Here is a 27416-nt window from a genome sequence, read left to right as displayed (position 1 = left end):
GGATCGTTGAAGTGTTCTTTGTTATTTGCTGGGTGTATGCTATATTCTCAGAATTTTGGAGATTTATCTATATTTTCTGTCATAACGGTTTGAAAATTTCTTCACTGTTAATACTGCTATCAGAATTCTACCATACAAAACTTCTAAATTGTATTTTAAACAACTGTCCATTGAATCAGTTTCAGTCAAATTTACCTGTATATAGTATCTTGTATTTGACATTACACAGTAAAACCGCTCAGCACTAAAATGTGTAAGCCCTACTCATAAGTGCATAATTTCCAGACCACACAAAAATGTGTTACAGTTACACATTCTCAAAAAACAGCTCGTACACTCGTCTAGATGCGAAATGTCGATTTTTTTTGTTTTCCAAGGTCACTAGTAAACCTAGCTAGATTGCTGTACAAAAATTTTTGCGAATTTAACGATTTTGCGGACACAGGAGCTGATTTTGTGAATGTGCAAGGGTTACACATTTTTGGTGTAGTCTGGAAATTATGCACTTTTGTGCTGAGCGGCGTTAGCGTGTACCTTTTTAAGAGATTGTTTGTGCCTGGCACAGCTATCACCGCTTTCCTTTTCCTCTTCCATAACAGGGGTGACCGTAGCCGGCAATGAAAGTTTTCATGTACTTTCTAAATTCTGACGACCGATTTGGTAGCTATCCTTCCCCAAATAGTTTTCCACAAGTGCCATCCAGGAATCGTTCCATTCCACTCAACACATCTTTTCCAGAATGGTTCGGGCCACAGACAAACAGACGTAACACTTGCAAAATTTCCATTGACCACGCTTTTAACGATCATTTTAAATTTTCATAGTTGTGGCTTTCACAACCAGAGGCGCGCATATCGTTTTTCTATGCGTTTGACGTTTCACACTAGCGCCTTCTGTTGACGATATTGCACAACACAGTGATTCGTGCAACTTTTCCACCAGGTGCTGGTAGTGTGAACTGGGCGATGGATTTCCATGAAAATCGTAAGGTGTTACGTCTGTTTGTCTGTGGTTCGGTCTTCTATAAAACATTCAGACAATTCGAGTTTTCTCTTTAAGTCATGGTACGACATGACTCGGCGATGACGTTCCACTACTATGATGATTCATTTGCAACCAGAACTGCCATCAACCACATCCATAGATACCGGCTATCGTCCGTCGGTATTTCCACTGATAAAGTTATCCAATCTAGAGCAAACAAACTTCGACCAAGCATTTCCTATACAGGAGGAACACAACACGTTGCACCAAATCTAATAACTGTGGTGCAGCAGCAACAGCGACAAAAAAAATCACCCTTTTCACGTGTCCAATGTTGTTGTTGTTGCTCTTGTAGTCATTGATAATAATGGATTAGCGTTTGTGTCACGTTACCTCCATCGACCATTACTCGTTTACTAGTTTGGGCTAATAAAAGAGATAGTGGCAGGCAGGCAGGCAAGCAAGTGTCAACAACACTTCAGTGAAGGAAGCGATACAGCCAACAACCGACGGGTAGGAACTGACACACTACTGTGCTGATGATAAGGGCAAACTGTCGTCACAGAACTTGAAATTCAATATTCAGTGTTTATTTTTCTGTGTCGATTATACCCACATATATACGCTAGAAAGGCCCTAGACAACTTGCAAGAACTAGTAAAATCGGTGTAAGTCGTTTCTTTCACGTCAGTTGACTACTTACGACTCCTACTCGTTACCCTGTTAACGTAAAATAAAATTGTTATCTACGATTAAGTTTCAATGAAATAAATACACATATCGTAAAAAGAGTGTAAAATTATGTGACATATGATGCACATGATTGGAGTGTGGGATATCACAGAAGTCACATATCATGTAAAGTTCATGAGATATCATGTAAACTTCCATTATATGTAATGTAACAGCATGAGTCTGAGAGTTTACATGCCATATAACACAAATTTACGAATTTACATGACGTGTAAATCTCATTATTTTATCTGTGTATGATTTCACGAGAAAAATAGAAGTCTTAGGTGTAGATTCAAAAAAAAAAATCTTCAATGTAGGTTCTCAACATCTGATAATTTTTTCAAGCTCTATTTCAGCACAACTTTTATAGTATCGTTGTATTCTGATCCATATAGCTACAATACATCTATGATGAGTGAAAGATAGGATATACTACTCAAAATGAATAGTGAAGATATCTAAGCGCATGAAAAAGCTCATTTCTATCTGTTTCTCTATTTTTCTATTTCAATCCCACGCTCATTAATAGTTCCAATCTGCACTGGAGGAAGATTCCCTGTTGAAATTCCAAGAGAAATCCCTGGAAAACAAAAGCGAAATCCCTGAAGTAATCCCGTACAGAATTCCGGAAGAAATTCCGACTGGAAGCTCGGCAGGAATCCCTGAAAGAATAATTGGAGAACGGGAAGAATTTTTGTAGAGCATAAATCCTGTTGCGAATACCCAAAGGCATCTTTGAAAGAATACCAGGTGTCTATTACTTGGAAAAACCTGGAAAATCGGGAATCATCAGGGAATTTTAGCCAACAGGGAAAACCTGGTATACTCCGGGAATATCTTTAATACTTAGGGACATTTTGAATTACTACATAGAACATTGGGTCGTGTGAATAAAAAGAAGTAAATTTTACTACTTGTTAATCAGCTCAGAAATAGGTTCAACAGTGTTTACTACATTGTTGGTATAAAAAGGTTTTTGAAATGTAGTGTTTATATGTCCATCTAAAAGGATTTTACCGAAAATTACCGTCGTTGGGGGTGAGAATGGGTCAAAAAAGGATACTCAAAGATTATTTGTTAAATAACAAATGCAATTGAAGTCAGAATAACTTTTTATTTGGTATGTATACTCTTCTATGTGGTTATGATAGTTTAGCAAGAAAGTATCATATTAAATGAATTGCTTACTAAACTACAAATGATTGAAAATTGACCCAATCTCACCCCTTAGAGGGGGTGAGAATGGGTCAAAGTATTCAAAATCGCCTATTCAAAAATATAAGTTAATTTTATTGATCATATCTAGTAAAGCTACTTGAAATACGATGTAATCATTACGAATTAAGATTTAGGTAATTTTAAAAGATGGTAAATCCGCCTAAAAGGGCTAATACATCCGAAAAAATGGTTGAAATTTGATAAAATAACGTTTGCATGTTGTATCGCCATTTTTAGCCACCATAATTATCCTCATTTAAAGTTTCAACCTCCAGGAGAGGAGGGGGGGATTGCAATGAGGGAGGGGCGCATTGAAAGATTGATTAAAAAATATATTTTTAGTATACTGCATAAGACATGTTTAACCAAACCCTCCGTTATAAACTCTTACGTACATGATCTTTGGCCTCTATATAGCCAAAGCAAATCACTCCATCTCAAGATAGAGGGTCGATCAAATATTATGTTACACAACATTTCACATTATTAGAACCTCTCCCGCAATAACATTTAAAAAGATTTTTGAATATTTTTTTTTTGAGCCCTAGCAAAACGATAGACTTATTCTTCTTTCTTCAGTATTTTCTATGTATTTTATGAATGATCCTTATATGACACTATTTTTGAAAAAAAAAGTGCTTTTATGAAGATACGGTAACATGGCACCACTCTAACGTCAAATGGGGACTGGAAAACTAGTTAAATTTTTAGATAAGTTTATGTGCACTCGATAATTTGCTTGACGCAATCTCACCCCCATTCTTAATATTTAGACATAGGGTCGAAAGTATTGACTTTTAAAATAAAAAGAGCAACGACAGCCCGTTTTTTTCATTGCATCAACCAGGTAATACCTACAGCTAACCACTTATAAGAAAATTTATGGTAAGGTACTTGTGTTAAACATTCCGAAGGAGAAATTTTTTCAGAGTGATTTACTAGTAGCTTCATCATATAAGTTTAGCCACAAATTTAACAAAAAACGATTATTGCCAAACATTTTAATCTGCATCATGACGTGTAAAAACATCTCCTCTTTGAAATAATATAAAGTTTTCAATATGAATTAGCGATAGTTGATAAGCTATTTCAAATTTTATATTTCTCCGTTTTGACCCAATCTCACCCCCCAGACCCATTGTCACCCCCATCGACGGTACGTCGGGATTTGATCTGGAATTTATTCAGCAACATCTCCTGGAATACCTCCCAGAATTTCACTTCTTCCGATTTTTTGACGCCATTTTTCTTGATATTACTGTCTGAATTTCCCCCGGAGATTCTTCGGGACTCTTCCTTGAGAATCCTCCAGGGTTCCTGAATTCCAATTGATTTCTCCTGATGAGTTTTCTCATGGGGATCCTACAGAATTTCTTTCCAGAACTGTTTCCAGAGGTTTTCCTGATGTTGCTCCTATACTGTCGTGTGCAGCATAGTTGTCCCACATTCTATAGGAATTCCCATTAACATGGTACAACTATGCTGCACATGGCAGCATAGCCCCTCGTGGGATTTACACGTAGATCCTCCTGCGTCTTTCCCAAAGACATTTTCGAAGTCTTTCTGCTAATATCTCCACAGGAGTTTCTCTCCGATGTTGTCACGGAATTTCTTCTAGAGTTTTTAACCAGATTCCTCTTGAATATTCTCCTTCCAGTTATCGTCATGGGATCTCGTCAGGAGATCTTCCCGGGGTTTCGTTACAAGTTTCACCTAAGATTTTTCTTGGAGTTCTCCCGAGACTTTTCTCTTATATTTGTTATTAATTAGACACTGATATTTCTCATAGAGTTCTCCTCGGTTTTTGCTCAGATATTTTTTCAGGCGTAGTTGTTTACCGGATTTTTTGCGGTAAGATGAGTCCTATGATTTTTTTTTGGAGATTTTCTCGGGATCAGAGTTCCTCCCGGAATCCCTACCAAAAATGTCTCTAGATGTCTTGATGCTGGTTTTGGAATTCATTTAAATAGTTGCTCTTGGAGTTCTTGCAGGGGTTTTCAATGAGTTTTCCTCGAAATGTCTTCGGCGATAACTTACGAAATGTAATGTGTATAAAATGTAAGAAATTTTCGGATAAATGTCGGAATGAATGCAGGTGAGACTTGCGAGAAACTTCGCATAGACTTTTTCGAACTTCGGAAGAAATCCTGAGTGAAACTTAGATATCTTGGAAAATAGTTGTGGAAGTAATTTCGGGCGGAAATATTACGGAAATTCAAGGAGGAACTGTGAAAATCTGCAAGTAAACCTGCGAAATCCCGTGAATAAGTCCAAGAGAAATATTTGAAATCCCTTTGGAAGAATCTCTGAAAAAACTTTAGCAGAAACCCCGAGTAAAACTGTTCGAAGGCTATCCCGATAAACTGCTATTTAGATCCATTTTTAGGAGGAATCCAGCGAGAAACCGGAGCCCATGGGAAGAATTCTGTGAGAAACTACGAAAGAATTTAAATGAGGAATAATGGTAGAAATCCGATGAGGAATCCAGCACAGACAACACATCCAAGTTCGGTCTCAAAACTGTGTAAGAAATTTAATGCACTAGAAATATTCTTTGATCGATTTTTGCTCCATTTTCGAAAGGAGTTTTGCAACAAAAACGTTCTTGGAAGGTTCAGCGATTTGGTAGAATTTCTTGCGCATTTTCCCTTGTAATTTTTACATATTTTTTGGAAATATAATTATTATATAAAATGGAAAACTCAGGGGACCTTATTTTGTCTTATAAGTAAACACCCTGTGGAAGAATCCTTAAGGAAATCCCGAAAAGGATCTTTGAAGCAATTTCAGCAGTAATCCCTGAAAGAATTCCGATTCTTCGAAATTTTCTAAAGATATCCCGGCAAAAATCTCTGAAGCAATTCCGGCAAAATTCCCTACCTAAGGGAATTCTGAGAGGAATATCTGGGAGAATTATAAGATTAATCACGGGTAGAAGCTCAGCAAGAATCCCTGAAAAAATCATAAAACAGATCCCTGGAAGGGAATCCCTCAATAAATTCCGGGACACAGGAATCCTGGCACGTACCTAAAAGAATTGCACTAGAATTATCTGAATATATACCGGTAGAAATCTTTGAAAGAATAAAAAAAAGATAAAAAGAAGGAAACTCAACAAGAATCTTTAAAAGCATCCTTTACCATATCTGGAAGCAATCTTTAAAGGAATCCCAGCATGAATCCCTGAAGGAATGCCGTCAAGAATATCTAAACGAATCCCTGATGGATTTTTTTGCGAAGTTCCTGCATTGATCCCAGGTGGAAACCCTACAGGAATTCCGAAAAAAAATTTAGAGGAATCCTGGATAGTCCCTGGAGATGAATGCTTGAAGAAATCCCGGAAAGAATTCCTGTAGTATTATCAATTTTGATAAAAATCAAAGTCCGATCGCAGCTCACTTTGGAAGCTGCGAAACTTATATGCACTTTGATGATAAGGGGCTGTCCATAAACCACGTGGTCATTTTTTTGGGAATTCCCAACCCCCCCCCCCGCGTGGTCATTAGTCCATACAAAAATTCTTATTTGTCCATACAAAATGGTCATTGGCCAAACCCCCCCCCTCATGACCACGTGGTTTATGGACAGCCCCTAAAGTACCCAAATGTAAGTAAAAGAATGTCAAAATGTTTTTCACTTAAAAACAAGGAAATTTAAGCGCACATACATTGTTGAGTTACTTTTCCTTTTATTCATAACAGTAATGTTCATATTAAACAAAAACGAAACAGTATAGAGTGAAATTTGTGCAAATAAAATTTCTAAACTCCTTGTTGAACAATATTTTCGTGAAAATTTTCCTTTTTAGATTGCTGTATAAGGCGGGACGTGGGACCTGTTTGTTTACGGTTTGAGGACGTCGCTATGACGACGCCGCCGTCAGTCCATTGTTTTAGCTTTGACATTAGCTTCGCATGAGATAACTTCGCAACTCTTAAGCAAGCCGCAACTTCGATATAGTGGTGCGAAGATAATATCTTTCGAAAATCTCAGCTCATGTTTTTACCCTACACTCTACCGTAACCCTCTACCCACTACCTTATCGTCTACCTTACCACACACCCTAAGCATCTACTCCACGTTCTATCCCTACCCTACCCTCTACCCTATCGTCTACCCTAACTTCTACTGTACCCTCTGCCTAACCCTTCATCCTACCGTCTACCCCAACTCTGTAACATATCATCTATCTAACCTCTACCGGAACTCCTTACGGTGCCCTCTACTCTACTATCCTAACCTACCCTCTACCCCAACCTTCTAACTTATTCTCTACTCTAACCCTCTACCCTAACTCTCTTCCCTAACTCTGTACTAGGGTGGCCCACACTTATATGAAAAACAAAAATTTCGAAAAATGCCAAGTCTTACCTCCTAAATCAGTTTTTTTGGACTCCCAGAAGCTACGTTCAAAATTTGAGCAAAATCGGTTGAGGCTAAGGGGGCGCTCAAAACGCTTGAAGTTTGTATGGGAAAACTTGGCCAAATGTATGCAGAAATTTTAAGTTTTCGAATTTTGCCACTAGGTGGCGCTGTAAGCGTTCAATAAATAATCCCTTTGGCATTTTTGTAGATGACTATATACCAAACAACTTTGTCGAAGACCGCAAAGTGATCCAACGTATGTGAAAAAAGTTATACCCTAGGCAAAGTGAGGCAAAGAATTGAGATTTCATTATTGAAATTATTCCTTTACATGTTCTGGAAAAGTATCAATAATGTTTTCCTCTGAGGATTCCTTTAGGAATTTCTTTGGGGATTCCTCCGGATTATCTTTGCTGTTTTTTTCAGGAACTCTTCCGAAGTTTCCTCCAGGTACTCCTCCGAAGATTCCTCCAGGAATTCCTCCGGCGATCCCTCCAAAAAATATTCCGGAGATTCCGCATTCAACTCCTCCGGAGATTCCTCCAGAAATACCTCCTTGAAATTTCTCCAATAATTCCTCTAAAGATTCCTCGAAAAATTCCTCCAGAAATTCCTCACAGAATTCCTCCAGAAATTCCTCACAGAATTCCTCCCGGAATTCCTGCGGAGATTTCTCCAGGAATTCCACCGGAGATTCCTCCAGGAATTCCTCCGGAGATTTCTCCAGGAATTCCCCCAAAGATTCCTGCAGTGATTTCTGGAGGAATTCCTCGATGAATCTCCGGAGAATTTCCTGGAGGAATCTCCGGAGAAATTCCTGGAGGAATCTCCGGAGAAATTCCTGGAGGGATCCTCGGAGGAATCCTCTGGAGAAACTCCTGGAGGAAGCTCCGGTGCAATTCCTGGAAAAATCTCCGGAGGAATTATTGGAGGAATCTCCGGAGGAATTATTGGAAAAATCTTAGAAGGAATTTTTGGAGATTTGATCCAGAAGATCCTCCAGTGATTGCTCAAGAAATTGCTTCGGGGATTTCTCCGATAAATTTCTCCAGGAATCCATCCGGGGATTCTCGGGGAAGTCCTGCAGGAATTCTGGAAAAATTGCACGAGCATTTTAGAGGAACTCCTGGAAAATTTCCCGAAGAAGTCATGGTGGAATTATTGGTGAATTTCTGGTGGAAGTATCGAGGTAATTTTAGATGAGTTCCTGGGAAACTCCTGGGGGAATTTCCTGGAATCTCATTGGGGAATTCCAGGGGATTTTCTGCAAGAATTCTCGGGGAACTACTACAAGAATTCACGGGGAACTCTTGCAGAAATTCTCGAAAATCCCCTTGATGAATTCCCGAAGAACTCCTGGAAGAATTTCTGGGGAACTCCTGGAAATACTCCTCAAAGAACTTCTGGAGGCATACCCGTTAACTCTCGGAAGTTTTATCGGGGGTTTCCTAGAGGATTTCCAGGGAAATCCCTGGAGGAATTTTCGGAACACTCCTTGAGGAATTCTCGGGGAACTCCCTGGAGAAAAGCCCGGGGAACTTCTGGAGGAATTTCCGGACAACTCCTGGATGAATTCCCGGGGAACTCCCACGGGAATTTCCGGGAAACTCCGGAGGAATTCCTGATAATCTTCTGGAGGAGAACTTCTGGATGAATTCCCGTAAACTCCTGGGGGACATTCTGGAGGAATTATCGAGGATCTCCTGATAGAACTCTTTTGGGAGTTTTCGAGAACTAGCCAGCTTGTTCCTGGAATTATGAGTTATTTTCATGAGGAACTCAAAATCACCATCTTTCCAAAACTCCCAGAGTCCCGAACTTTTTTTTTGAAATCATTAACTTCTCTTGGACCCGCAGCTTCTTTGAAGAACTTGAGGAGCTTCGCCCAATTATTAGTTTTTTTTAATAGTGTTTCCCGCTTCCTGCAGAATCTTGGACAATACCCGGACTCATATAAAATCATAACTTTCTTTTATGATAATGGAATTCTTGGAATTTCCTTCCGTATTAACTTCTTTATATCTCATGGATTGACCAGGTATTTCGTTCTTAAAATCTTTGGATTTTTACTGCACTGATTTTCTTCATAACCCCATTATCGTCCCCAAGATCGTTTTACAATTACCACCGATAAAGCGAGACGGAACAAGAGCAATGCTGCAGATTCTCACATAATTACTTTCTTCCAGAAAACAAACTTATTCACCAAACTGAAGTTGTTTTGAAATTAACCGCAGGAAATCCACGCTCACTGCGTTTTGCCGCAGTGGCAGAGTTGCGGATTTTTTTTTTTTTGAGTACATACACAGTGCTTCCGCATTCCGTTGCACTTCAAACAGATGTTTTATCTTGAGTTCTTCCCTTGCCAAATCTTTAACCCTGTGTACTTTAGGCCTAAGGCCCCTGTGTACTCACAGATGTGATGAATAACTTCTCAGAAGGCAATGTTCTAAAATTTTGCATAATTCTGGAGATGTTTACGTCAAAAGTGTTGTCCTATAAATAGGAAGCAGGGCTTATATGGATTAATCAAATAAATAACCTTTTCCATCGGTCAAATGTAAATAAACATGTTTTCTTCGTCACAGGGAGGATGCAAGCAAATGGGTGCGTGATTTTTATGCATATGAAACATATTATTTCGGCGCACTATGACGAGGGTTCAACAATTAGAGTAACCAAATGCATTTTCCTTACTTTTTTGGCTGGGACTTTCACTTCTGCCGATAGGGAAGTGGAACCATCTCGGCAGGGGTCCTATTTTGGGCACTTTTCTGCTATAACTCAGCAAATTCTGAACCAATTGACACAATATTTGGAACGCGATGAGATACATATAGAATCTAGCCGTGTACAAAATTTCAATTCATTTGGTTTGGAAACTGAGTTATATCGAAGAGTGCCCAAAATACCGGCCGATGCCCAAGTGGTTCGCTACCCTATTATTAGCGTAACACTTTGCAATGCATTTCAGATTTCTTCGATTGCACCGCTATTTCTTCAAAATTTTGAGAAAAAAAAAAGTTCGACCATAATTAACGAACGTGAAGAAAACAACTTGAACCGCAACAAAGTCACGCGCAAAGTTTGAACATTTAGCTTTTTGGCAAGTGTTGGCAGCTGTTGTAAACAAAACAGTCGGCGTTGCCAAATCAACATATGTAACTTCCGCTTACCTCTAGGAGAGGATTTCTAACTCTGACTGGTCTTCGCGTCTCACCATGCGTTTTGCACTGACGCCTACATTAAGTGTTCGAACGCAAACGCGTCGCTCTGCGCTTCGCTTCACGCAATGTCCCACTATGTCACCGCCCTTATGTGCGATGACAGAGCTGAAATTGTGATTCCTGGTACATATTCTCAATTTAGTTGAAAATCGGAGTTTTCGACTAGCGAAGTTGGATTTTTCTCCAAATCCGTGCGTCGGACCTAACTTCGGAAGTGGTGCGCTGTATAGCAAACCTGGTCCGCTATACAGCGCACCACTTCCGAAGTTACGTCCGACGCACGGATTTGGAGAAAAATCTAACTTCGCTAGTCGAAAATTCCGGGTTTCAACTGCACGTACAATATTTTGTTTCTGCTCGTGTTACTTGTTATACACACTTAATTGTGAAAAGCGAATTCGGTATTTTTTTTACGAAATTAGAAGAGCATGTATACTTGTATGTTACATCCCCGAAGGACCAAGCAGCAATCGAGTGTACATGTACAATAACTTTCTTATCACAGTCACTCCCATCGATACGAAGCCATATTATTTGTAAAATATACGGAACGGTTGGTACGAGATGTCCCCGTTTTTCATTATGTATTATCCAATAACGCTACACAGTGGGTCTGGCCGTTCAATGTCGGTAATGTATTTCTGATACATTACAAACATTGATAGACAAGAAAAATGGCAGATCGAAATCTGTCATTTTCCAGGATTCTTTCAAGTACTGGCTGTGTTAGTGTAGACTAGACTATACTAGACTAGAAATTAGGACAGCTTGTAAACAGAAAAAAATGACTGTTTATCTTTTGCCAAGCCTTTTGCACACGTTTTTGACAGTTGATGTACTGAGGTCTCAGCATAAGCGATTACCAAAGAATTTTGCTATTCAATTTTCGTCAAAAAAGAAACAAACTTCAGGAGTGTAAAGATTGAATTGTTGCTGCAAATTTCAACTTCTTGAGAATTCATGTCGCAAAGTGGTCATTAAGCTTTGAGTAGGATGTAGTAATGCTCAGCTGTAACGGCTCACTACGTCCACCGACATTCCATAATCCTTACCCACGGTGTATAGATAGAAGCTCACCGTATTCCGCAAAAAATACACCGTTCTCCCTAGTTAACCACCACGACGACGACGACGGCGACCACCACCGGTGATGAAAGCAAAGTTACTTTCGCCAATCCGCACACTAAATTAACGCACACACGTATCAAATCGATTTCGATTTTGCGCAGAAATTTGCACCGATCATCAATCAACCGCAATCCGTAACGGTTTGCGTCGCCACTGCCGAGCCAAGTTGAGTTCCCATCGACACACAATACCTCTCAATTAGCCCGTCGACAGAGTCGTGGTCGTGGTCCCGAATTTTTCGCGGGGTGGCTCCACGACTCTTGCCGTAGATAGGCGGGGATCCCCGTTATTAAGTACATGTAAGGGAAAAAAATATCGACCCTGCTGCGTCGCGCAAAGTGACTCGGTGACAGCTTCCGTTATCTTTCCGACTGTGACTGTGGTGAAGTTTCTGCGTGCCGTTAGTACGTTGCACGCTTTATCTCGTGTTATCACCCGGACAGCAATCTTAATGGAAGTGGACCTTCATAATTGGTTGGGGTTGTGTTTTTCGGACAGGGTTGGGACTGTGACAGTTTTCCGCAATACCGGCTACCTACCGAAGAATCTGGTAGCTAGCTGTTGTTGGTAGAGATCCCGTGTGGCAGCACAGAACTTCGCCAAACTCGCTGAACGCCGGCGTCGCGTGTGCAAATGTTATGTGTGCCGATGAAGTTTCGACCGAAAAAGATCACTCACTGCAGGTAATGGGAGTGGAGAATGTTTATCTACTCAAGCGCACCAACAACGCACGACAACTGGTATTGCTGTCACTGCCGCATTACACGCCTATCAGTGTTTGTTCATGTTTTATGATAATACACGCACGCATAAGCACGCAAATCTACTTACAGTATACTACAACTGTTCACTTTTGCAACTGCACAGGGAATGCCTTGAGGACTCGAAGTACATAAACACTCAATCTAATGGTCATGTAAACACATTGTGATATTTTTTTCTGTATTAACGAGATTTTTAACCCTAGGCTAGTTCATCTCGGGACCCACGCTGTACTTCCCTTCCGAAGGAAGAACTCACATTTTGCGAGTTTGTCGGGAGTGGGATTCGATCCCAGGTCCTCGGCGTGATAGTCAAGTGTTCTAACCATCACACCAGATCCGCTTCATTGTGATATTGTAGATCTCTAGACAACACAAAAGAAAATAAAAATCCCATGGATTTCTCGAGGAATTTCTGGATAGACACCTCTCCGTATAGATTCACCTAGGAATTCTTTTAGTTATTCCTGCACGAAATAATTCAAGAATTTCGCAGACTAATTGTAATAAAAACAGAGTTCTTGACTTGATTTAATACCCAACCCCGCCTTTAGACGGGGTATAGTTTGAGCATTTTTGTATTTTTCTTGCCTGGACAATCAAAACTGATTAGCTGATATTTAGGACTGTTCTGTATATCTCAAATAGTTTTTGCTGTCTTTTAACGCGTGATAACTTTTTTTTAATTATTGAAAAATTGATGTTTTGGTCACCTTTCAGATGTCATTGCTTATTTTGTACCTAGTCGCAGCAGTTATTTTAAAATTTTCCTCAGTCTTTCTATTATAGTTTAAGTAATATAGTCTAAGGGAGTTGAATACACACTTAAATTGTCTTCCTAAAAGTTATGCGGAAACTAAAATTTTCCATCAAAAATAATAAAAATAAAAATATTTTAACAATTATCATAAAATTTCAAAATATTTTCGTCTTAAAAAATCGGTACACCAAATTGGCTTCCAGGAAAAATATAAATGTGTAGTGTAGAGATGTTCAAAAATAAAAATTAGAAAAATCAAAAACCAAAAACATGTTGAAATCGATTTTAGACGACGAAAAATCATATTTAGATATACATTTGGGTATTCGAGGGTTAAACCCTTCTAAGATGTCTGGCCCTGGCCAAGTTCGCAGGGGTTGACGGTATTAAAGTGAAGGAGTTTCATTTTGATTATTGTAATGTAGTGTTCTTTTGTGAAACATATCACCTTTTTAACACTTTAATGCACCTCCAACGGTTCATCACGAACCGGCTGCTGCAGATGGAGTATAGCTGATCATATGCATCAGACATGCTCGATAAACACGTTCTAGTTGTGTATCAGTAGTCCAAATTTGGAAAAGATCAGGCCATTTTCACGAAGTTATAAATATTCTTGAAAAAGGTAAAATTATCCGATATCCAACTTTGAGCTGTTATATCTCCGGATTTAATGAACCGAATGCAATGAAATTTAGACTATGAAGTTGCAGCATGTGAAAGTTGGCCATTTTGTGTGGAAAACGGCTTTCACTGCTATTTTTATGAACACAGTTGTAAGATTTATTAGGTTAGTTTTAGAAATTTTGCGTGTTCTGCAGAGTTGTCTGCATGTTAAAAGGCTTCTTTTGATAAAATGCAATTAATGATTAATCCCCTTAGAAGTGAGATAAACATTTAATTTTTTTTTCAAAAAAAAAAAGGGTTTGACGTCCTTGGCAAAGTTGTAGTCCATAATACCCATAATAACAGAAAATATTTCGTAGAACATGTCGAAGCTTCACCCCTTATGGTTTGCGAGGTATGGGGCCTTTTGTATGAAGTACTCCTAAAACTAGTTTTTTCAGTGTAGCTTCAACAGATGAATTCCTACAGTTTTGTGACCCTCTACAAACATATTCTTGATGTACCGAATAAATAAACAACAAATAAATTTGCCTATATTTTTTTTGTTTTGAGATATAATGACTTCACATCTTTGAAAGAGATGTGTATTCTGATGTCCTGAAAATTTTTGTAGAAGGTCACATAACTGTAGGAATTTATCTGTTGAAGCTATACCAAAAAAAACTATTTTAGGGGTACTTCGCACAAAACGTCCCAAAGCTCCATAAGTGGTGCAAAAGTTCGACCCTAGTTGAAAATTCAACCTATTTCAAAAAATCAAAGCAAATAAAAATAAATAAATACCTGCCGAACAAAGTTACGCCAAATGTCTTTCCAATTTTGAGTTACAACACTTTTTGTATGTGTGTGTTTTATTCGAACTCTTGCCCCACCACTGGGGCAAAAGTTCGAATCTAGTGTTTGTGGAATTTCGCTAACCATAGCACACTATTTTGACACTTTGGTAATAGGAATGCCTGAAACCACTTTATATTTGATGTCAGAACTGGAATACACTTTAAAATTCGATCTGGATTTTACCCAAATCAGGGTTAAATTTACTACACCAAAAACTAGTAGTTTTCCGCCAAATTCAGATAAAACAACATTTTTTTCAACTTTAATCGAATTTTCTCTCTAATATTCCATCACTCTTAGTAATAATATGAACATTTTACAGATTTTTAGGTTTATACCTAAAGTTGCCACATGACTCGAACTTTTGCCCCACAATTCGAACTTTTGCCCCACTATGTGTAAAATATGATTTTCGAATCTTTTTTGCAAAATGTTATACATGCTAAAACATCTTCAAAATATACCTAGTTACGCCCCAAAATAAAACATCGAATTCGATTTCATTACAATTCCATTCCATGAGTTGGAAGGACCATCGCATCACAGACAAACAGACGTAACACTTCGAACATTTTCCGATTCAAATCATAGTCATGGAAACATATTCGCCCAATGCTAAAAGGACTAAGTTTGGCCGACCATCAACTAGGTGGCGGTAGTGAGCAAACGTCAAACTCGAACAAAAACGATGCGAGCGCCACGGGTGGGTAGTTGGCCAACTATCATATTTTGAAAAAGACCGATAAATCGGTGTACGATGGGAATTATCAGAGTGTTACGTCTGTTTGTCTGTGATCGCATGTTACATTTTTTTGATCAAATTCCAACATTTTGTCATAACTTTTCGAAATATTGATCAATTTTCATAATTTTTGGAGTGAAAGACTCTTTTTCAAAAAGGGTTCGAACAACTTTTACACCCGAAAGAAATAATTTGAATTGAGCTCAAAAGCTTCAAAAGAAACTCTTGCCCCACTCGAACTTTTGCCCCACTTTACTCTATATATCGCTAGAGAAATTTCATTAAGTACTCCATCAGGAACTCCTGCGTGAAATCTCGAGTGATTTCTGAAGGAATCCCAAGAACAATACTTGGAGGCATCATTAGATGGCTTATTTTCCACTGCAGTAAATGAAATGATGCGCTGCTTGCTGAAAGAAAAAAAATCTTACTTATAATCAAATCAACAGAAACGTTTGATCCTTGACCATATCCAGATGCAATAAAGAAGAATCTTGCTTTACACGATATTGGTTTACATAGTTAGATATAAATAGATATGCTAAGAAATTGGCTAATGTATGTTCTTACATATGATGATGATGATGATGATGATGATTGAGTACCCACCATCAGCGCAAGGATTACCTATGGCTGCAGAGTCATACCGGAAAAGGAATGATCTACCTGATGGTTTGTTGTAGCAGGGTAAGCTAAATTCACTGGAAACCTTCGGAAGACAACACGATGGTTGTTATCTCGTGACAAAGTCTGGCTACCCCACGAACATTTGCCCAGAAACCAGTTCATTTAGCTTCCTTAGGCTACCCCTCCCAAAATCCCAAGTTTCATGTAATTTAAATATAATTTATTATATAGTTGACCATTTACCTGATTTTACCTGAAATAATAAATATTGTTATTATGATATATTGAATTTCAATTGACCTTCATTACAATTACAGCTTTATTTACCTGAACAGGGCTGAAACAAATCATTATTATGTTGAGGTGACTCCCTGTATCACTCCTATTTCAGCACTTCTTTTCCGATTCTTCTTTCTAACAATCATCGAGCGCAACAGTAGTGGTGTTGCCTTTTTACATCTAGGGAATCGCGCCACTTGGGCGGTGGCTTCTATTTTCGTCTGTTTTCCGCTATAACTCAGTCAAATTTGAACCAATTGACACATTTTTTGGAATGTGGTGAGATAGGTATAGTATCTACCCGTGTACAACATTTCATGTCAATTGGTTCAAAATTGACTGAGTTATAGTGGAAAACAGACGAATATAGAAGCCACCGCCCAAGTGGCGCGATACCCTATATATATAAAAATGCAGTGGCATACGTGGGACCGCGCATAACTTGCGAACGGAAGGTCCGATTTTGATCGTCTTAGTTTTGTTCTGTTAGTTTTCGCCCAAGGAAGGCTTATGAGGCAAAAAACATGGAAAAATTGAGAGTTTTTGAAAATCGATCTTTCATACATTTTGACCGGGGACTTGGTCTTGACTAGAAAATTGAAACGTCAAAAAAAACGCAGTAGGCAAGGCAAAGTTTGCCGGGTTCAGCTAGTTTGTTCTATAAACAAACAAACAAAAATAGCACCTCTTTGTCTCGCTTTCACCAATGTAAACATTTCAAGATTATTAATCATTTAAAAGCAATTCAAACAGTAGACTACTCTGTTTTGCTAAATAATAATGAAACATGTCTCAACATTACGAAAAACACCGAATTTTATGTGTAATAAGCTAAAAATGATCAAATACTCTTAATATGCTCTTCCGCTGTTGATGTTTGCAAGCAGCAGCAGTGTTGGCGGACAGTGCGGAGGAGATTTCACAAATAAAAATTATTTGCTTTCATTACTATCATATGTGATTCAAAGTACAACAATAATCATTCGAAGAATAGTTTTCGATTTTACGACGTATAATCGATAAATTTGAGTTGACCATTTCAATAATTTTGATTGATTTTATTGATTAATTGGTCCGCAAGATCGACATCACTGCGGTCAATGATCGATGATTGTGCGCCGGACGGCACCGTCGCGTCGCGCTACTGCCGTCGTCGTTGTACTGTGGTGGGTGGTAAACATTGCCATCGAACTCTTGGTGTGGTTGAGAGAAATTTGAATAATTTTCAAGTTTGAGTGAAAATATTTCTTTGTGGTATAGCTAGTTCGAAAGAAAATTTTAATTGGAATAGTGTGTTCTATATTTATTTTCAAAATTTTTTTTTTTTTTTTATTCTTAATCACTTAACCTAATTTACAGCTCTTTTGTCCACTTGGGCACTACGTGAGCGATTCCAATTGGACGCTGCACTTACACTTTTGTACAGCGCCTACATGTATTCTATTCTAATTCAACTGTATCGAACTGGTGCCTTGTGCTGCTTCAACTTTTCTACCCTGTCCACGGTAGAATGATGAGCACGATTATGCTGGTGGTTGGCTGCTGTTCCTTTTCCAGTCCAATTGGGGATCGTCCATTATGAGTTGCGGTTCGCCGATATCCAAATTCCGGGTCCGTTAGAGCTATATGCTCCGAAGAGGGTCAGGTGCCAGCTGCTCTCGGGGGAAGAGCAACTGACGAAAAATTGCAAGTGCCGGGGCTGGGTTCGAACCCATGACCATCCGCTTATGAAGCGAACGTGTGGACCACTGCGCCACGGGCCCCGACTTATTTTCAAAATATCTTACGTGAAGTGCAGAATTTTAGAGAAAAGGTAAGCGTCGATTTTCTTACGTAAATGTATTAGTGCAATACTGTGTAAAGTTGAATTTGGATGATGATTCTGAAGAAGCCATTTTGTGATGACACAAGAAAAGGCCTTAAAGTTAAAATTTAACAAATAACACTGAAACAAATGGTGTATTAGTAATGAAAAAAACAAAATATAAAAATCAAACAAAACACAAAAAGTAAACCAAATGTTGATCTTATAATTTTCCTGCATTTAAATTAACCAAGCAGGAGAATTACGAAATCAAAATTTGTTATGGTAGATCTTACACCGTAACGCACCATTATAAGGTGATCTACCCACGTTACGGGGATGTATGTTCTTACATATTTATAAAAAAAGAAATTCAACATTCTATGATGAATTAATGTAGGAATGGCTTAACATCACTGTTGGGTGAATGACTTGAAAAATGTCGCTTCGATATAAAGTAACTTCGACATAGCGAAACATTAGTGAAATTCGTTAGTGAAGGACTTCCAAAAATTATTGCTTTGTAGGATTTTTTTAACGGTATTTCTAATAAAATTAGTTCATAGAAAGCTCCCTTCAATCACCAAAGCGACATTTTTTTATATTCTAGGAAAAACTACTACTAAGTATTCATTCGCTTCGGAAGAGTTTCTGGCGGATTTTTTTTTTGTTTGTATAATAATTATGGAAACAAATGTAGCAGCTCATAGGATTGATAACAAAATACTAAGAGGAACTTTTGACTTTTAGTAGCATTACTGGATACATTTATCAATAAATGCCTAGAGATATTAGAGACGAACCAGCCAATGGCTGAAAGTCTCTATAATAAAGCAAATCAATCAATCAATTCCTATCGATTATCCTTGTAATTATTGACATAAAATCGGATGCGAAATTACAAGTTGAAAATCAGAAGACAGGATTCTTTAAAAATTTTGAAATCTTTAAAAGTATTACCTGCAAAAATTTAAGAAAAATTCTTGGCGGGAGAGGAATTATTTTCGAAAATAAAGGAATTCCTGGTGTAACTAATGGACAATATGAAAAGCTTCTTGTACGAATTATCTTGAATAGAAATGTGAACATTGTATTCCTCTACTTAACATATGCTACTCTACTTAACTAATGCGAATATTAAAAAATGCTCTTTCTTCTTTTTGGAACTATTCATAGAAGTAGTTTTGTCGGATCGACATGACGAAAATTTTTACTGAAATTTTGAAAGTCAGAATACAGAAGAATGGTTCATGCACTGGAAGATATTTCAATCCAATTTCTTGTAGGCCCATCCTATGATTTTCGTTGCATTACCCTTGGGTAGAGGGTCACTCCAATGCTCTGAATCTATTTAATACTGACTGGAAATATATATTTGCGCCATAATTTTGTTTTGAAAATATGTATCTACTATTCATCAGCTTACACCAATTATTCACGAGATTCTAAGTAGGGTCTGGCACCATTTTTACAGGGCAACCTATTTTAAACACTTTCCTAAATAACTCAGTCAATTTCACACCAATTGACCTGCATATAGGGAACTTCCTTGATAGCTTCTAGGAAAAATTCATAGTGGAATTCTTGGAGGAATTCCTGGAGTAACTCTTGGAGGGATTCCTGGAGGAATGCTTGGAGAATTTCTTGGCAGATGTCTATGAGGAATTCATGGAGAAATTCTTGTAGAAATACCTATCGGAATTCTTGGTAGAACTTTTAGAGTTACATCCGGAGAGATTCTTTAAGAAATTCCTAGAGGGATTTTTGTAAGAATTTCTGGTAAAATTCTTTGAGGAACTCCTGGAAGAATCTTTGAGGAATTTCTTGAAAAATTCTTGTAGGAATCCTTCCAAGAATTATTGGCAGAAATACTTGGAAGAATACCTGAACTTTTTTTTTGTTTTTTTTTTTTTTATAAAATCGTGGCGAAAGTCTTGGAGGAATTTCTGAAGGATTTTTTGGAGGAACTACAACGATAAAGTAAAAAGATACAAGAGTAGAGCTCGTGGAGCTTGAGAGTCTTAATTCCAGATTAGTTTGGATGACCTAGACCACCAAGTGAATGTTGCTAAGTTATCAAAATTGCACTCCGAAGCTCTAAGAGTAGCGTAGATTATATTCAGCGAGCATTCGCTACAATAAAAATATCCTAAAATTTACAGATTTTGCGATCCATACTTCAAAATACATTGGGTCCATCTGTATGCCAGTGGACACCCAAATAGCAACACTAAGAGATACTCGTAATATTATGAGGTGCAACAGACACAACCGTTAAAGAGTTATGCCGATGGAATGAACAGAAACAAGAGTAGAGCCTGTAGACCTTGAAGGTCCTAATTCCAGAATAGTTTGGAAAGCCTAGAATATTCCATGAATATTCTAAGCATTATAGTTGTGCACTGAGGCTCCATCAGCAGTGTACACTACATTCCTCGAATATGTTGTACAATTTGAGCATTAGACAGTATGTATATATCGTATCCCAAACTTCAAAGTCTTGTGGAGGCCATTTGTATTCCACGGAATGTCCAACAACAACAATAACGATTTGCTCGTAGCATTGCGAGGTCTAATGGGCATCGACGTGACTTTATTTCTTGAACAGAGTGAACACAAATGATGGAATGTTGTAGATCTAAAGAAAATGAATTCCAGAGTAGTTTGGATGACCTAGATCAACCAATTCATGTACCATGAATTTTCTAGGAGCGCTTCGAGGCTTTCTAAGTACCGTAGACTATGTTCTGTGATGATGCGTCGTGTATAAAATTTGGTATAGGATGTTGGATTTGTGACACAAACTTCGGAGTACTTTCGAGGCCTTAGAATAGCTCTGCGATCAAAACTTGGATCGTAATACATGTCAAGGTTCAGTGAAATCTATTCATGATTAGCAAAACGATGAAATTTGATCAAAAACATGTAGAATTAAAAAAAACACGTATTTTTTGCTACAATGTATCTTGTGAGGTTCTTTAACCCCTCACACAATTGGCCTCTTTAACGGTGTTGGGATAATTCTATATTCTGAAACTGCATGTCAAACTGAGCCGAAATCTAAATTTTCATGAATTTTGGTGCCCGGGAACCTATTAAAAAATCTATTTGAAGTTTGTATGGGAGCGATTTTTCGAATCATCCCTCGTTGCAGTTTGTACTGGGCGGAGCTGTCAAACAGTTTCCCAGCTGTCAAAAGGTGATTTCAAAAAATCTCTTTGTAATTGATTTTAGGTACCAAAATAAAGTTCTTAAAATCTGAAAAAAAAAATCAGAGTGGCTCAAAAAAGGTGCTCTTTCGTAAAAAATCAAAAAATCAATAAATTTTTCAAAACTTAAAAACCCAATTATCAAGGTCTATTTATGGAAATAAAATTGTGTTATTGGAAATTACAAAAAGAGACATTATATTGCTTATCAAATCAAAATTCATGAAATCTTCTAGTCATTTTCATGTTCCCATTTCGCTGAGTGCAATATAAAACCGTTTATTTGAGCAAAATTCTTCGAAAAACAGGTGGCCGCAATCACCCGCCAGCTCTAGTCGGCATCTTTTTGACGTCCAGTGCACCATCCTAATCCATCGTCGTTACGCCATAGACGGCTAGTACGAATAAGAATTTACTACCAATGGACGCACACCAAACTGCCAAACTATCTATCCACCCACCCAGAATGTTAGTGAGCCAGCACTCGCCAGCTTGCTCGACTGACATCGGCGACCGCGCGCGGGGTGTGCAATAAAATCCAATTTATAAAACAAACATGTCGGGGTTTAATGTGGCGAACTAACGTTCGACACACTCCTGCTTGGGGCCACTAGTATTAGGTATTGGGGAAGAATAAACTACACGCAAGATGATGTCGATGTAGAAAGGCACGCTTTCTTGTCGAATCGTCCCACTGCTTGGTTATTGGGAATGGACAGCTGTCAGGGCCCTACTGTCCCACAGTATCCAATTTTGCTACTAGAAACCGATAAGTTTCTTTAATTTTCCTGAAAACCTTGCTTCTCTGCCAGCGTGCGTAGCGTAGATTATAGTCTACTGTTTGTTCTATAGAACCTTGAAACAAAACAAATATTGAAAAATACAACTACAAGAAACAATGAATCGCATTTTAAGTCGCCCAGATTAACCAGCAAGCACTTCCTTCCCGACTAGAAAATTATATCAAATTTGTAACATATTGTGTTATGATGTTATAAAAATTTACAATAACTTATTATGTTATGAACTAGGTGTATGACGATGTTAAAATAACTAAAATTGTAACAAAAAGTACACTGGTGCAATCATGAGTATAACTTATTATGTTATGATCATATCAAAATTATATCAAAATGTGATAACCATTTTGGCTTCAAAATAACAAGTTTCTTTCATAGTTTGATACAACTTTGTAACAATACCATTTGAATACCAATGACTCAAAACTTAACAATGAATTATAACTCAGCTTTTCTACATAATGTGATATGATTGTGTCATTGGCGTAGCCACGGGAGGGGAGGGGTTTAGGGTTAAAGGGAGCAAAATATGTGGAACAAATTTTTAGTATAAAGCGCTTTGCGACAAAAAAAATTTCGGCTGCGCCGCTATTTTGAAACGACAAAATACAATTGCTCATTACTATTTACAAAAAGTAAGTGTCAAATCAAAAAAGGTACCATTGATTGTTGAAAAGCCCTCCCAGAGACAATTTCTGGCTACGCCACTGGATTGTGTTATAATTTTTACGTACACCATATATTAATAACAGAAGTATAACACAATAAGTTATAAATATCAGGGTTAGTTAGAATTATGTTACATTTTTGTTAGAAACTATTAGTCGGATTCCTACCGACAATTTGCAACAAAACAGCATCGCACAGCTCCGGTCACCGATCATGAACTTCACCACCCCAGTCACAACTCAGGCGAACTTGCGTGAATATTATCGCGAAATAAAAAATATAAATGGATTTCGCACCCACCACTGCACCGTCAGCCACAACCCATAACCTTACATTTGCTGCCGGATCCAAAACTGCAGCGCGATTTCGTCATCGCCAGCTCAAACATCATCATCACCTGCCTGCAAGCCTGCCCGGCTGCTTGCCATAATAAAGGTTGCCTGCCACGCGCACGAGTTCATTACTTAGGCACTTACGTTCAAGCCGATTTGCTCAGTTTGTTTGCGTTTATTGGCTGATGACGGCGTGCCGCACTTTGCTAATTGTAAAATAACAATACATGTTATTGTACAGAAAAAATGTTATGACGATAAAATGTATAGTTCGAATATACATCGTACGGTTCAAAACCATAAGCAGTATTCTCGTTTTACTGTTTATTTTATGTGGTAGTTACAATTCTCTGTATAGTAACGTAACAATACAATATATTGTATTTTCATTATTGGTTTTTCCATTAGACTCCGCTAAATGTAAGAAGAAAATGTATGGTTAACACTGGGTATACGTTTCAGAAAATAAAAGGTTTTTCTACATTTTCAAGCATATCATATGTTTACATACATTATGAAAAAAATGTTCACGATACATCGCACCGTTCAAAACCATAAGTAGTATTGTCGTTTCATTGTTTATGTTGTATGGTAGACATAACTATGTGTATTGTAATATTATCATACACTGTATTGTATTTACATTTTCGGGTTTTTCATTAGAAGTGACTTAAATTCATTTTAGTTTCCAAAATATAAGAGGAAAATAAAAAATTTACTTATCTACTAAAATTTCTAAATAAGCATTTTGGGCATCTTGAAACTTATATTTTGAAATTTTACCCCTTTTCGAAACAATACAATGAATTTCAACAATATAATCCAGGAGAATTCAAGATATGCTTTTGCTGCGTTATCATGACTAAAGTAAATCATGCAAATCTTTGAAAGTAACAATTTTACATTTTTGGCCAGTGACAGTTCCACTGTGCACCACCACCGTTCCGTGCTGTGTCTCTTCAGTGCTCCGCTTATGCAACGTGGTCATTGTTTTCGTGTTTTTTTTATTTATTTTTTCAACACTTGCCTGCAACTCTTGCATCGCAAAACGCACCTTTTTCTCGCGCGCGCACTCTTGCACATTGCACACACTGCACTGTTTCCACCAACTAAACCGGGAAACAGTAATGTGCAGCAGCACGTCAAAAATGAATGCAGTCCCCGTTGCTACTGCTGCTGCTGGTGGTGCAACAATAACACCCCGATGACAACGATGATGATGGCCGCCTGCTGCTGTTGGTTCCAACTTCATCGAGAAGAACCGCAGCTGAGACGCGAGGCACCGGTTTGTTCCGATCCGAAATGTGAACCCAGGCTCTGTTAAGAGTTATAGTGAGTGAGTGTGTGAATGAGGTGGTGCCAGTCACCCGTGGTGATAAAAATTTAATCAACAACAACTAACAGTTAGGCTTCGGGTCTGAAACCGGGCTCTGCTGCCCGCCCGGGTAGAAGAGAATTGAAAACGAAAGAAACGTTTTGATAGAGAGAAGCACAGAGATACAAAATTTGTTATCACTTTGATTGAATAAGATTAAAATGACAATCATCTTAAATTGCTTGGAAAAATGACAAATGTTTGTAATAGTAAATTATGTCCTAAAAAATTAGTTGTTAGATATTTTCAAACAGACGCATTTTATCGACTTGTTCAACCTGTTCACTGAACAGGTAAAGTTTTTATAAAGAACATATGTTTGAATCTTTAAAATGATTCAAAATTCCCTATGATTTCGTTCATGACTCATCATTCTCTTCTACCCGGGCTGGCCAGATACGAGAGCTTCACAGTTCAGGTCGCCAGAGAGTACCATTCTTGTGTGTGAGCTTGCAAAACAAAGAAGTTCGAAAGTGCTGAGATTGCCGTGCTGCTGCTGGTGCTAATGTTGCTGTTGTTGCTGCTGGCATGAGGCTGTACATCTGGTAATGTTTTGTTTTGCGCTATCTTGTTTGCCTGCTTACTTGCTTTTGTTGTGGAAGGAGCTTTTCTTTCGTTTCGTTTGCTGCTAGCTAGCTAGCAGGTGCTTCACGGCCTCCGGCACTACTGACTGGGTCGGATGAATATTTATATGTATTACCGATAAACGAGAAAAAGATTGATTGAAGCAGAGCTTGGGCTGCTGGCGGGAGTTGGGCTTGGTACGAAACAAGCGAAACCGGTGCAAAAGGTCAAGAGAGTTTGGTGGTTGATTGCACAATTTCCATATTGAGTTGATAGCGCGGCGAAAGTACAGCTTCGTCGTTTGATGTGGGTTTGACTTCATCGGTTTCACAAGCGATTCGCAGGAATTTTCAGTGCAATTTTCGCAACTACAAGTGCTGGTAGTTTTTTGCTTCCCCTAGCCGTCAAGAAGTGGAATTTAAATCATGTCTTCCTTTGATTTGAAGAGATTTTCACCAGCACTGAACATTGGCCCCTTTTTCCAAGTTTCGAATATTCAGGTTTAGTGTTTCTTATAACCATTCATCACCTTAAAGCTAGCATGGTATAAAAATGTCATAAAAAGACCAACATTTGTCTTTGTGGCTACAAAACGGTACAATTATAATACAGGTAATGGTTATGCAAAACGGAATGTATTAAAAACCTCAGAATATTTGGGTCTCTTGTTTATTTTTTCAACTTTATATTGCTTTGTATTGTGTTACTGTAAAACAAACGATCCTTACCATTGGTTATATTGTTGTACTAAGTTTACTATATATTTAATTGTCGTTTATATAGGATACTGTAATAATGCCATCACGTTTTGAAAATAAATCTGTAAACAATATGTTAGTGGGGCATCTAGAAGCTTTACTTGATGATATTTATAGTTCCTCCACGATGATTAATATAAATTGATTGGAAAAGAATTAGTAAAAAAAAAGTTTTAGAAGAAATTCGATGATAAGCTGCTGGCGCAACTAATGGAGACACTGATAAACTTTTTGGTAGCAAACCCTAAAACAGTTCCAAAAGAAATTGTGCAGCAAACTGTTTTTACAGAAAACTTCTAAATAAATCTGAATATAGTATAGAATAGTTATAGAGAAACACTGTAAAAATTCCTTGTTATCACGAAGGATATTGTTTCCAGTGTAATAATTATACCATAAATGTTGTTTTCTTCAACGACTTATATTGTTATTCAATGATAGTAAAACAAAACATTTTTATGTACAGATAGGTCATGCAATATAAAGATATATAATGTGAGGCAAGTGTCCGATCAAATATATTTTTATATTGTTACGATACGTTGAAACCAATATACTGTATTGGAAATTGTCCATATACGTCGGAACAGAACGATTAACGAACGATTTAAAAAAGTGTGTAGCTGGTCAGGCGATACTAGAGTAGCATCTACTAATGATCAATCAAACTCAAGCTCAAACAATATTAACGATACATGGTGCATAACCATTAATTAAATTGTTATTTTATTGTTACCTGTATGGTTGTCACAATAAACTGTAATATAATACACCACATTTTTATTGCCCTTTGTTTACTGTTCTAGTAATAATACACTCTTTTTAATTTAAAACATTACAATATCCAAATGAGCTTTGAACTGTGACATCCCTGCGACGGACTCAGCTCTTTGCTTACTCAAATCCAATTTTCCTGTTACGACCACGCACAGACAATCAGAGTACACAGCTTCTTATAAAAATCCTCACCCACATATCTCGACAATCGGCTTTTTTCTTGGCTTGACTCTCCAGCGGAAGTTTTTCCCTTCTTGGAAATTCCCGTTTTCCGAGTCTAACGACCCTCTTGGCTTCCGGTTCCGAAGCCATGCTCTTCCTAATAGAGTCACGTATTCTTCTACATCTCGTTCTCGTTGTTCGGGGAGACGAAGACGAACAATGAATGCCACATTCGCTTTATTTAAGAAAAATCTGCGCGTAGTCCTGTCGCTGTTTGTTCGTGTTGTTGTAGTGTGTAGTCTGTGGTGTTAACAACCACGGTCCTTTGGATCCTTCGCTCGCCTGCCCTCACTCGACCTCATCTCAATCGACGTTCACCTGTGTTGATGTCGATGTTGAACAAAAAGTTCAATTGCGACCACCACCACCACCACCATCGGAGCGAGATGGTTGGATTCTAAATATAGACTGCCGTCCTGCATTGGCCACATTGCTGGTGCGGAGGTAGGCGGCTGACTGGCTGGCTAGCCGGCTAGAAAACGTGATTGGCTTTCTCCGGCAAAAGTTTCTATGATTGCGGCGGAGGCTACCTTCCACTTCAAAGGTCGATCTGGATCCGAAGGGAACCCATTAAAGTTTTCCTCGGTGGAAATTGCGTCCGCTGGCGAGGACGTGT

At 38.1% G+C, this 27416-nt stretch overlaps 1 protein-coding gene and 1 long non-coding RNA gene across 16 annotated transcripts in view; one reads left to right on the top strand and one right to left on the bottom strand.

The window, feature by feature from the left end:
- Window positions 1–27416, bottom strand: part of LOC134291856 (uncharacterized) — a 188387-nt gene that overhangs the window by 84500 nt on the left and 76471 nt on the right. The gene's annotated exons all lie outside the window — the stretch shown is intronic.
- Window positions 1–27416, top strand: part of LOC115267054 (casein kinase I-like) — a 97320-nt gene that overhangs the window by 18470 nt on the left and 51434 nt on the right. For 3 of the 11 annotated variants that reach the window (XM_062860063.1, XM_062860064.1, XM_062860062.1), the window contains exon 2: window positions 24876–25024. The exons of 4 other annotated variants lie outside the window; for them this stretch is intronic. In XM_062860063.1, the coding sequence (XP_062716047.1) occupies window positions 25008–25024 (17 nt within the window). In that variant the 5' untranslated portion in view covers window positions 24876–25007. Of the gene's footprint in view, window positions 1–12061; window positions 12341–24614; window positions 24773–24875; window positions 25025–27416 lie in introns of those variants that run through there. 4 more of the 11 variants (XM_062860065.1, XM_062860059.1, XM_062860058.1 and 1 more) reach the window with 4 other exon arrangements.

The sequence above is a fragment of the Aedes albopictus genome, chromosome 3, assembly GCF_035046485.1.
Source record: "Aedes albopictus strain Foshan chromosome 3, AalbF5, whole genome shotgun sequence".
Taxonomy (NCBI): domain Eukaryota; kingdom Metazoa; phylum Arthropoda; class Insecta; order Diptera; family Culicidae; genus Aedes; species Aedes albopictus.
Note: the sequence above shows the minus strand (reverse complement) of the source record. Positions and strands in the feature narration are given on the sequence as shown.